The sequence below is a fragment of the Pseudomyrmex gracilis genome, unplaced genomic scaffold (assembly GCF_002006095.1).
Source record: "Pseudomyrmex gracilis isolate BER0280 unplaced genomic scaffold, ASM200609v1 scaffold_62, whole genome shotgun sequence".
In the NCBI taxonomy this organism is placed as follows: domain Eukaryota; kingdom Metazoa; phylum Arthropoda; class Insecta; order Hymenoptera; family Formicidae; genus Pseudomyrmex; species Pseudomyrmex gracilis.
Genome location: NW_018020646.1, coordinates 587,205 through 600,634, shown reverse-complemented (window position 1 = coordinate 600,634; position 13,430 = coordinate 587,205). Strand labels below are relative to the sequence as shown.

Sequence of the window (13,430 nt, the reverse complement as noted above, 5' to 3'; positions counted from 1 at the left end):
TTTAACCAGTCGAGAGGCCCTAGCGAGCGTTTCCGTAATTGTAGTGGTCGTTTATAGTTGAACAACCCTCGTCGCGTCGCGATTGTGTGTTGTCACGAGCGCCTCCCTCACTTCCGGCTTGCGTTAAAAGGTCACCGGGGCTCGAGGGTGTCCTCGTTTCTTTTTTTTTCTCTCTTCTCTCTTAAAACTCCCTCACTTCTCCTATTACTCTCTCGGTGGTCAGCGCGGTCCGCGGCTGGTTGGAAAAAAATGTTCATTAAAATTTTATCACGGCCAGTGTTAAACGTTTAGAGTGGATTCCGCAAGATTGATGAATAATAAATTAATAATCGCGATATCGATTAATTGGATCGCGAAATGACGTGTTGTGCGAGCGTTCTCTCATGTGCGCGCGCACATCTCCGGAAGTTCATTAATTAATTTAGTGTTTTTGCTACATTGTTGTTATACGCGCAAATGATGCTTGTTGCTACTTTCGTCAGGATTCCCCCACGCACACACACACACACACACACGTATATTTCACGTACACTTGATATTTAATAAAATTCTGGTGTGGCCGCGACACGCGCGTTAATTGATTTAATTGAAATGAAAACCGCCGTTAAGCGGCAATGACTGCCGGCCATTGTCCTAAGTGTCATTCACGCGATATTTGAAAACGACGCGAAATTGAAATATTGAAGAAACGCGCGTTTTCACGCGCTCGTTGACATCGCGCGCGATGAAAACGCGGCAATCAAAACTCACTGGGCAAACACAGATAGACGATAATCCCTCGCAAGAAGATTTTTATATATATGTATATATATATATATATATATATATATATATATATATATATAAATTATGTGTGTATATATATACACACACACGCGCGTACACACACGCCGGTTGTTAACCTTATTAACGATGCTAAAACGTATAATTAGCAATAATTTGAAAGTATAATCCCCGGGTATTCAATTAACGCCGACGCGATATAACGCGGTATATCCATAATGTAAGCGACGTAACGCTCGGACGATAATGGAGTACTTGGTAGTTTTTCAAGCAAAATGACGCAAGACGCATCTACATATGAATAGTAGGAACTCTCAGACGGGGCTGTGTGTGTGTGTATGTTATCATCTATATATATACGCATCTACATATTAATGCACGCGTATCCCAGTGTGTATTGTCACGTCGTTGTGCCAGTATAGACATTCGCATCTCTCTCTCTCTTTCTCTTTCTCTCTCTCTCTCTCTCTCTGTCTCTCTCTCTCTCTCTCTCTCTCTCTCTCTCTCTCTGTCTGCAACCGGTACTCATGGGTTAATATAGAGCCGCCGGGTGGATGGATCGGTGAGACGGAGGATGCGAGGCATTACAGCTGTATATCTATCATAGTAGAATAGCGCATTGTGCCAGAAATCGTGATGGCATGCCCATAGGCCGCAAGAACGCCATAAGCGCACCCCCTAATGCGTGAATTATCCTTGATGCGTCCTCGTGAATCTCGCGAGAAGGAAAAAAGAACGTAAGCGACGGCGCAACTTGCGCACGTGAAGATAATTTTGTGACAAAAGCAAGGAAATCTCAGATGTGTCGATCTGTTTATTTCATATGATTTAAACGCGATTTTAAACTAAAATTAAGAAACAACGTGCTCAAATTTGAGAAAATTTTTCGCAAGATACATATTTTTTTTTCTAATTTAATTTTTTCTTATTTAAATAATATAATAATAGTATTTAGTGTAAGAAATATTGTAGAAAAAAAAAAAAATATTCCAAGAACAGCGAGAAAAGCCGAGACAGAAATATTAATTAAGTGTCAAGATGGGAGAGTGCGATAATCAGTGCGAACAAAGCGTAAAATTGGCGTTTTAATCTGGTCATTTAAATGCGACTATTTTATTTATGATATTCCGTCCATTTCCCGATGATCCGATTTATCTCCGATGTTTAAATGTTAATGAGAAGAATGAGTTGAACGTGAACAGAGACATACGAGCGGACAAACAAGCAAAGCTAAGCTAACTCAAAGTAAAGCATCAAGTGTGCGTTTTGCAATGTTACATTGTTATTATTATTAGTATATTTATTTCGCGTCGCTCTCCCTTTCCCTTCCGTTTGCAATATTGCGATTTTCAATTATGACTGTAACACACCGCGCGTTCTTCTTATTAAATCTCCCTTTTCCTTATTAAATCCCTCCCACCTCCCTATTGAAGTACAGATTTTAATCTACTTGTTTTATTAGCGCTACAGCTTATATTTGCTAATCGTTTATTAACAGTACGCAGCCTGCTTTGTTTATTGCAACGTTAAAAGTTATGCATATATCAATTCCCTTCCGTATAGTAGCTTTAATCTTCTGTAATTATAATTGGGGAAATCAGATTGAACATTTGTCGAATAATATAAATTAATCGACTGCGTGGTATTGAATGTGTGGTATTTAAAATGCAGGCTCCGCGCCCGCATTTCAGATCTCAAATTTAATTGTTCACTCGCGACGCGTTGATTTTTAAGATTCAATTTTATTTCTGTTTCATTTGTTTCACAATTTTTAAGTTTTGGTTTTTTACACCTCGATCTTTCTATCTATCATATTTGCGTTAATCTTATATTATTTATCGAATTAGTGAACGCAGCAGTTTCTTCGAGTGTCGTAAATGCGCTTCGCAAGGCCGGCAACGGTAGAGTCTAGTCATTGCCGTTTCGAAATAGCCTCATAACGACGCGATTGTCGCGAGATGTGCTTAAAACTAATTTTTACCGGCGAGACTCCGTCGCCGGAACTGCTGAAAGAAGGGATAATGCGTTTACCGAATGCGCGGCTGTGTTTGTGGGTACGTCACAGTCTTTGGAGGGTGGTGATTATGCTCTAGTGGCGGGCAAAGTGGCGGGTAAAGCACAAGGAGGCGGTCGTGAAAGAGGCATCGGGCTTGGGATGAGAGGCAGAGTGCAGAAGATACGATGAGATCGGATGGTACACGTGAAGTGAAGGTGCTTTAGAGGAAGAGTGGGCCAGCTCGGCACTTCGCGGGTTACCCGCGGTGAATTCCGAATTTCCGGGTCGTAGCAAATTTCAGAAAGCTCGACTATATACCGCCTTAGCGCGGGGTCGTCAAGTAGGATTTTGCCCGGCCGTGACAACGAATTGTGGGATCATCGCGTAGCTAAGGAGCGCGGAATTTATTTTATTCGGGGGGGGGGTTCGAGATCACTCCCCCGAGATATATATATATATATATATATATACGGGGCGAAAAGGGAGGAGACTATATTGCGATCACTTCCGAATGAATATCTTCGTTTTTTTTTTATCTGCGAGCTATGAAAAAGAGTGCCTGTAAAAATAACATTACGGATCGTATATCATCTCGCGATTTATTTCGGAAGGGGAAAAAAGAGAAGAAGAACGAGATAGATACGTTATCTCGACACTAGCGAGTCTTTATCCGCACATTTTTGCACAAAAGCAAGCAAAAATGTATATATATATATTAGAAAGTTTGCATAACAAGATTATCGTTGCTTTAGAGGGTGGATATGTTAGAACTTGGTTAAAGTTGGCGGGTTACATGCATGTGCTCGATTTTCCTTAAAGCTAGTTGCCGAGATATAGTCTTGAAATATATTCGCGCATTAAATTTCATGAAGTTTGAATGAATGCTCCCTGAACTCTCCGCAGACGCTGTTGTTTTTGTACCCAACTTCCACTTCTGTTTACCTGCGATAAATATTGAAACTTCCGCGCGCAGTTTTGCGTGTAAAAAGCGTCAATCAAACGTCGAAATAAGTCGCTCTGCTGATTCGCGTAATTTCTTCTTCTTCTTTTTCTCTCTCAAACTTGACAGAAAGAATTCATTGAACAAACTTTCTTCTCTTTTATCGTACTTCTTTTTTTTTTTTCCCCCAAAGTTTAAATTAAGATAATGGACATTTGGCAAACTCTCGAATGCGTGTAATGCAAATCTCTGTGGGTGAACTAGCGTGTATTCTCTTGTGCGAAAGTACCAATTCGAACGTTTAATTAACATACAGCGTTATGTTAATTGCAATTAATTTCTGTTTCTAGATCCATTTTCCATGTAAGTTAAATTCACATCTCCACAAAGTGCGTTAAACGAGAACGTTCTTTTTAATCTCATTCTCGACGGCGCGTCATCGATAAATCATCTTGTGTGATTCACGAATCGGAGTAGAATCGCGCGTGTATAAAAGGACTGTAAGAGATTTTTACGTCGACGAGAGAAAAAAATGTCCTGCTAAAAGGTAGAAAAGATGAAGGAAACGCTACGTTCTGTGTAGAAGTAAGAAACGGTGAGATAAGAAAGAGAGAGAGAGAGAGAAAATTTTACGAAAATGAAAAGAAAGGAAGAATCTTTTCTAGTAGGACGAGTCTCGTACTTTGATCAGGCGCAGTGGATTTACACTCACTCCTGGCAATCCACCCTTCTCCTTTCCCATTTCGCTATCGCTTTCTTTCTCGCGTATATATTCCGCGCATATATTTCGTTCTTTATCTCTCCTCCAATCCTTCTTCATATTCTTCTATCCGTCGGCGTACAGCGGCGGCGTACGCCGGTTCTTTGAAGAAACTCGTCGCGTCGTCGCGGGCATTTCAGATACCCCGTAGGCGCAACCGGAAGTGCCGTGGCAATGTCATTATCTGCAGAAAGTATAACAGATACACGGCGAAGAAGGACAAGACGGGAAAAACAAAAGAGAAGAAACACACACATACACAAGACTGCGACAGACAACAACAGAAGAGGAGGAGAGGAGATGGGGAGGATACGGCAAAGGAAGCGATCGCGGCGAAATCCTTTTCTTCGCGAAGTAGACACGTACACGTCGTCGTCGTCGTCGTCGTCGTCGGTGCCTCTCTTCTGCGTTTTATCCAGCATACAGAACTTATAGCAGGTGACATTCGCGGGAAATGAGACACGAAACGAGATGTATGTTCCAAAAACAAGATACATTTCACGCGCGACTTGGTTTTCGTTTCTCTATAAACTGAACATCGCTTTTTCTTTATCTCTCTCTCTCTCTCTCTCTTTCTCTCTCTTTTTCTCTCGCACGTGCATGCCAACAATAGATCCATTTCGCGATGAAGCTGAAAGAAATGATAGATTATATCCCTCACACCGGCTCTTGTGTGATTAAATGTTTTCAAATTATCCTGACAACGTAACAATCGCAATAAAACCGACGATACGTGTTGCAACAATAGATTTAATATCTAGTGATCTAGTTTCTGTACGTGAAATGTATAAAAGTGTATTAAAAGCAAAGATGCAAATCACATACGTCGGAGAAAAATTTTACTCTCGTAAAAGTACAATATTCCGGCAAAAAATCACACACACACACACACACATACGTGTGTATATATGTATATATATAGCGCATGGAAGAATATATATTTCCGTTTACTGAAAACGAAGACTCTAACGTAAGAAGGTGCACGAAACTGTCAAAGGAAAAGTGCATCCACGTATGGTATGCGCTTAAGAATCTCAGTGCCTCTGACGTTGCGAGATTTATATACTCACGTATAAGAATGTGATTTAATAGGTACGCGTTCGATAAATATTTGTAGAATATTTATTTAGTGCATACACACACACACACACACACATAGAGAGAAAAGATGAAGCTGAACATATCTCGAAAACCAGGCCACGTTGCAGAATTCTCTCGAGTTGATTCGATTTTCTCAATTTTTATTACATCACCGATATAAAAACTATGCGAAAATAGAATCCGTGAATAAAAACCCGTGAATGTGGTGATTTTTATAATGGTGAATTTAAAACTTCGAAAGATAAATTACGATAAAAGAATTCCAGAATGGTGTATTTGTGTCGATTTAAATTTTTTACAAATTATAAATTAACGTCTATCTAAGGATCTCGAGCGTTTCTTTTATCAAGTAATTCTTTGCGCGGCTATTTTATATAGTTTTGTCGTATAAAAGTATTTTAATACAAAAATTACTCGAAAAGTTTAATACATCGAGTATTTAATCAAGTGTGATAAAGCGAGAAATTGTTAACGCGCGCAAGAGGCAGGGAATTGTTCGGGAAGTCGATCAAAAAAAAAAAAAAAAAAAAAAAAAAAAAAAAAAAAAAAAAAAAAAAAAAAAAAAAAAAAAAGAAAAGAAAAAAAAAGAAAAAAAAACAAATGAAGTAACGAAGAGAACAACGTGGTGCGAGGTATTGTCGGACGCGAAATATTTCGGAATTTAAAGTTTCAACTCGAGAAGTTAGTCGCGCGAGGTTGAAATTTGCCGGCGTGATCGCGTTTGCGGGAGATAGGGTTACGCCCGTGGCGCAATTCCATCGGAAAGTAATCTCTTTGTGGTTTTCTGTTGCCAGATCCAGGTCTACGGCTACAACGCCGAACTGTATCACAACATGAGCGAAGCGCAGCATAAAAGTCAAGGGCTGGTGGCGATCTCGTTAATGGTGCAGGTGAGTGAATTTTTCATCGAGCGTTTGCGCGACGAAAGTTTCGTCCATTTTTCAAATTGTTTTAATCCGTAAAAGTTGCCGCGCGCGCGCGCGCGCCCAGTAGCTCTTTCACGTAATAAATTACAGCCACTTAATTCAGCACATCATTTATAAAAATTCTAATTAAATAGCGTCGTAATAAAATTATGACGTCGATTTTAGCTTAGCGGAAATAACATAAAGAAAGCAATCAAAAATGTATTCAAGTTTGTTTATGAACTGACGTTATAAACTCCGCGTTTAATCAAGTGGCCGAACCGCGCTAATTAACAATTATGTTAGCAGTTAACACCTTCGCCGTTTCCTGCTCCCCCTTCTGCTCTTGTCAAGTCTCGTCGCGTTATAGCTGTTGCTAACGGGCGCGCGTATCGCGGTACTAACTTTCGACTTCGGGCCACACTTGGCTTCCCTTTACAAATGCGCATTCGGTGCAACGAGAGATTAGGATAGTTAGCACATGACAGGTGCCAGCCCCGGCAACACTAATATAATGCTCGTTTTGCGATTCGCACAAGCATCAACGTCGATTTCCTCGAACATGTCATCGCTAATAAAATTCTTCTAGAAAAGTAATTTTTTTTTTTTTTATACACGCAATTTGTACAATTTCGTCGAGAAAACGACGCGTCAAAAGACGTGACAACTATTTTCGCCGCGAAAATAAAATGCCACTCTCGCGTATAAAATGTATTCGCTTATCACGGAGCGTGTGTGCGTGTGCAACACGGGGAGAGAGGGGGGATACGCCTCGGCAAAGTTTGCCAAACCGGCATTAATTATAACTCGGCGAGAGCGAACATTACCTGTTATTTTTTCAAACAACAAGCTCCGACATTTCCAACAAGCCTCTACATTTTCAACCAACAATATCATTATTATGGCATAATTATTTCGGTCGGAGACTGCGAGCAAACACGCGGTAACTTTCCCAAGACGCGCGCACACGGTGCTTAACACAAGAATAAATTCCGAAGTTTTGAGAGGAAAACAGCCCCTGGCTCCACGCTCGGGCTAAACCCTCGTCGCGATCATTTTCTTCCCAATTTCTTGGTCCATTCTTCTTTTTTTTTTCTCTCTTTCTCTCTCTCTCTTTCATTTATTCTCTCTTGTATTCTTCTCGAATGTAAGACTATTCTGTGTGTGCTTGCTTTCTCTGACAGTTAATCTTTTAGACAGCTCCAAATTGCAACTCGTGCGCTTATTTCAGTGCGTTAATCGATAAATAAACAATATATACAATTTTTTGATCAATTTAATTTGCAGATAAAACAATCAGTGCCTTCTCTTTGTGTGATTTTTAAACGTTAGAAAATAAAATACAAGAAATGTGCGTAAATACAAATGCACGCATTTAAATACCGCGGATAATGCAATGACACATTAACAATGTGCGAAATTGTTGATATATGAACTATCTCAACTAGATGTAATGCGAATATTTGTGGATGTGATATATGGATGATATCTTCCGATACTTTTTATTTGCTCAATATTGTATCACATTGCATTACGCACAGCAATTACACATCTTAAAATAAATACGAATTTGTTATTGTATTTGTTTTTCTTTCTCCGTCGCGAAACGTATTAAATACGCGAAGAGTGTGTATGTATACGCGCACAAAGAATAAAAATTGCATTGTGTCGATGGCGATCAAAGGGACGGCGATTTTAATATCACACGGAAAATATCGAAATATGCTTCCTGCATTTTCCTCTTCGAGTAACAGAATTATTATTATCGTCGGAGCAATTATTTTGCTTCAACGCTCCCTCCCGATAGCTTCTTCCGTATCGTCTGCGATTTAAATTTTCAAGCATCTAGATGAATATATTATGTCATATTTCCTTCGCGTTGTCAGATGTGTATCTCTCCGTTTTTCTTTTAATAAAAAAAACATTTTTTTCTCGTTTCTACGTACTGTTATTTAATTACGCAGGCGATATAATTAGTGCGCAAATGTTTTTTACACTAATTCAAAACTTTCTTTTGTTCGCATCGCGCGAGAAATCAAAGAGAAGAACCAGCTTTTCCGGATTAATTTGTATATATGAAGAAAGAATAAAATTGATTCACACACACAGAGAGAAAAAGAGAGAGAGAGAGAGAGAGAAAGGCTTGCAAAATGCAAGCTTTTTTGCAGATCCAAAAACATGAGGATTTCTAATAACAAACTTTCGTGAAATTTCAATCCGACAAGTACAATTTGATGCAGCGAGAGAAAAAGAGAGAGAGAGAGATACTGATATTTTTATTAAATATATACACACACATGTGTGTTTTTTTCGTACATGATAAAAGGCAACGTACGCGCGCCGTCGTTTTCAGCCGTGTTATTCGAATTGGAACGGAGAAACGCGAGCGAGCCCGTTCTCTCTTTTTTTTTTTTTTCGGAATATTTTTCGCATATCATAATTTGGAATGAAAGAGATTATCGTCACGTAATGCTTTTCGCCTCCTTCCCCGGAAGCGGGGCCGGGAGGGCGCGATATAAAACATGCAATAGCTACTGCCGAGACCTGACTGTATTTACCTCCGGAATAACTTTGAAACTTTCAACGACGACCTTCTATCTCTCCCACGCCACTCGCTCGCACCCTCTTTCAGCGTGCGCCCTTTTCCGTCTGTTTTCCGCCCTCTTTAGCAACTCAGCCTTCGAAACCGCAGTGCGTGGCTGCGAAACGAAGAAATAAGGGAAACAGGAAGAGAGAGAGATAGATACAGAGAGAGAGAGAGAGAGAGAGAGAGATCCTATATATACGCGTATATATATATATATATACATATATTTACACATATATACCGTGTTACGTAACGACGTACTTTGACTAGGCTCGCAGCCATTTGACAAACGGCAGCAACTTCTGAATATTTTTAAGGGGATGTTTACGAGCGTCCCAAGGCGACGACGATGGTCGTAGGAGCGATAAAAAGGGGTTCGTCGACGCGATAATATCGAACATAAGGGCTCTTTCCGCTGGAATTTATAAAGCCGCTATACCTTCGCGTTATTATATACTTGCTCGTTGTGCCTGTCACACACATATTACATTTGCTGATTATTAATATAACACGTGATCACAAAGATATGTATCGCGCGCAAATTACACGCGTAAAAAAAAAAAAAAAAACAGGTTTCAAACGTCATAGATTTATCGCATATTAATCTTTTTTTTTTTTTTTACGCCGAGAAAAAACACGGAGAATATATATAAAGTTGAGTTTATTTAACAATTACATTTAATCAAGCAATTTTAAGGTCGTGACGGGTGTGCGCGCGGTAAATAAATAATAATCTTAAATTAAATGTAATAACGGGGAAAACCCCCCCGCGCGCGCTTTGCCAACGTGACGAATGGGCGGGAGTTGAATGCCATAAATTAAAGCCTGCATAAAATAGGAAACATTTTCGGCGACCGCAAAGTAATTTTCGCTGCGGAATCATAAATTTCAATGAGGCCGAAGTAACTCGGACAAATACGCGCGCCCGTGGCTGCGCCGCACGTATCCGAAAGGTCAGCGTTTTGAATAATCCCAAAGCGTACGGTACGGCATCATCCTGCCCGGAAACCTTTAACAGGTGCTCGATCTCCCGACGAATAGATCGTAAAGGCGTGTCTGAAGGCAACGGGGTTGACGACTGTAATTCAAACGGATTATACCCCGGGGTGTCTGAGAGATGAGATCCAAATGAGCCGGGGTACCACCCGAGATACCACGTCAGTTACTTCCACGATCTCTCAAATCTAAACCAACACGGCTGACGTTTTAGCGCGAGATTCTGAAAATTTCCCCGTCACGTAAATATTAATGCGATACACCGAGACTTTTTTTTGAAAGGTAAAGAGAGAGAGAGAGAGAGAGAGAGAGAGAGAAGAATTTATCTTCAGCTGGCATTTTATTTGAAATTTTACTCCCAATGACGAATGTAGGTCAATCGTTCTACTTGTATTAATCGTTAGTGACTGAGTTTCACAACGCAATAGAAAAAAAAAAAAAAAAAAAATACAAACGATCAGTGTAATTGATGCGATATAACAAATGGAGTCGTTATTGCAAATTGTGCAATTTTCACAATTATGCGACAATCGGTATAATTGCGCGCCACTTAATTCCGGCCTTGCAACACGGAAATGAACGATGCGTGTCACTGCGGCAAACGATTTAATACGGAATTGCTCAAAGGTCGTGAGGAGAAACTGCGCATAGAGGAGTGCTAAACTCTACGCGGTGTGACTAAAAGGAATCGAAAGTTTTTTAGAAAAAAAAAAAAAAAAAAAAAGAAAAAAAACGAGGCGAATCGCGACTTACGACTCGCGAAGTATAAACGCTTCTCCTCCCCCCTCCCCTGAAAAGCCATTCGGAAAAAGGAGAGTTTCGAAACCCGCTTGAGCAAAGTCGAAAAAGTTTATTCGCAACACGCGATTCCGGAGAGACTTTATTTTTATTTTTTTTTTTTTTTTTTTTGTCTTCACAAATCTCTGTGTGTGAATTCATCGAAAAGCTGAATTACTCGCAAATTTGTTTCGTTAAACGAGCGGAAAGTAGCGTGTGAAAATATTTAATTACTTTCGCCGTTCTCTTCTGCGAAATACTGACACACGGTAGTCGGTGTGAGTTCAACATAATCGATATCAATTGTAGCAAACGCCAACGACGACCTGACCTCTACGACTGTGGCAAATGTCCTTTGTCAATACAGCGAGAAGTGATTAGCAGCAGGCCGGTTGTTTATAGCTTATCTACGAGCGAGGAAATTACTAACCCGTAATTACGTCAAGCGCGTCAATTTAGTGAGACTGCCAGTCAGTATGTCCTGATTCACTGACAAAAGACGGGAATTCCGCGCTATCAAACGGAAGGAGACATTCGCTCGACATTAAGGATTCCGTGTCATCGCCAGAGGAAGAGAGTGAGGGTGAGGGGAGAGTGAGGCGGAGTCCTACTGCTAATTTCCTACGTCCTATGTTGGGTGGACTGCATAATATGACGCGAAGTCGAGCCACCACTAGCTGTTCCCCGCACCGGTTTGGTGCAATATCCTTTATCTGCTATCACACTATAGAGAGCACGACCGGTGAGAGACCCCGAGAGAAGGACGGTCCCCCGCGCGATCGATACAATCTCAGGACGGGGCGTCGTCGTCGTCGTCGTCGTCGGCGCTTGTTTATTGCCCGACTGCCACGGAAATTACGAAGCTACAATTACAAATTAGTGTGCACTTGATTTGTCGAACAAGTGGTAACCATGCTGACGGCGTAACCCGCAAATGCGAGCCGAATTTAACCAAACACTTTGCTCTCTCGAATGCTGAAGATGTCCTGAGCGAGTCAATTCGATCGCTTTGGAGAAAAACAATACGTTCGTTTCTTGCGATATTTTACGTCGTTAAAATTTGCGCGCACTTGTGTGACTCTCTCTCTCTCTCTTGTGTTCGGAAACTAATGGATTTGAATTCGTGCGAGTTTGCGCGATATTTTCAATTTTAGATCACGTGAACGACAGATAAGAGCAAATTTCTTTTCGATCGAATGTGAATCAAGAACGCGCGATTATCGCGAATCTCTTCCTCTAGCTAATTGTAGGTAGGTTTATTCCTGAGCGACGGGATTAAGAACGTTTAAGGAAGGTTGTCATTGAAATTAATTCTCTTAGCTCATAATTAAGATTAGGGTCCTCCTTATTACAACAAATTTAAACGGAGATTAAACCGTCCCCACCGTAGCTGTCTCGATTACGTCCTGCGTAATTCTCGAGTATCTGCGGATTAAGATGTAAAACAGTCGCGAAGTTCTTTGTACGCTTATACACTTTTAGCAGCTGGATAAGTTCAAAAGTTTTATACGTTCGACTGATAATTTCGCTGCAAAGTCGTAAAATGCAATGAAATGCTGTAAACGTCGGTGAAATATAGAGCGCTTCGTCTTGTGCTCGCGCATAAAATAGCTCTTTCTCTCTCTCTCTCTCTCTCTTTCTCTTCCTCTTTCACTCTCTTATTTTAAAAGTTCGAAATATTGAAATCGTAGCGTTCTCTAACTAGAATTTTTTCTCTAATTACGTATTTAAATACATTTTACAGAGACGAGAGAGACAAGAGAAGAAAGAACATCAATGTTGAGACAGACTAAAATGAATTATTTCGAAAACCACACACCATGTATCGATAAAGCTGTGATATCGTTTTCTTTCCTTCTTTGTTTTGGTTTACAAGTAACTCTGTTCGAAACAGTTTACGTGACGTAAAAAGTTTTATAGGTTTTATTACTATACTTCACAAATCTCGCGCGCACACAGGATATTGAAAAATGAAACTCTTTGCAAATTCACTCTCCGATCGTATTTTTCTCTTCCCGTTCTCTTATAATCCCGTTGTTTACCTTTATTTACGGAACGAAGGGCGACTCTCGCGGATACGATAATAATTTCCTCATGCGACGATAGAAAGAGAGAGACAGAGAGAGAGAGAAAGATAGAAAGAGAAAGAGAGAGAAAGAGTGAGGAAGGAAACGGCGAAACTTTTGATCGACGGCGGACCCGCGGCCTGGAGAGATCAACTTTTATTATTTATCGTTACTTGAAAGTCCGCGGTCGGTTTAGCCGGGTTTTACGGTTACCTTTAATGGCGCCCAGTGTGGAACTTTCGAAACGACTCTTTGCCTTCACCTCTTTATGCGATGCACTTAGCAGCGCCCGAACAACCCCTTTTCATGGGAAATCGATGGAAAACGTATCAGGGCGAGAGAGAAACCGACGTGCGCGATGCGGCGAAGAAGGCGAAGGACAAGCTAGTGCATGCTTTTGCGCGATCGTGTGTGTATATTTATATATATATATATATATATATATATATATACACACACACACAGTGTGAGGTGTCGGTGTCGTTTGGTCGGATATACATAAAAGAAAGCTGTTTTCTG

General features: G+C 40.5%; 1 protein-coding gene across 1 annotated transcript in view; it reads left to right on the top strand.

Annotated features, from left to right (window-relative positions):
* Positions 1-13,430, top strand: part of LOC109854252 (carbonic anhydrase-related protein 10) — a 127,479-nt gene that overhangs the window by 97,850 nt on the left and 16,199 nt on the right. The window contains exon 5 of the mRNA XM_020427142.1: positions 6,375-6,492. Within this exon, the coding sequence (XP_020282731.1) occupies positions 6,375-6,492 (118 nt within the window). The remainder of the gene's footprint in view (positions 1-6,374; positions 6,493-13,430) is intronic.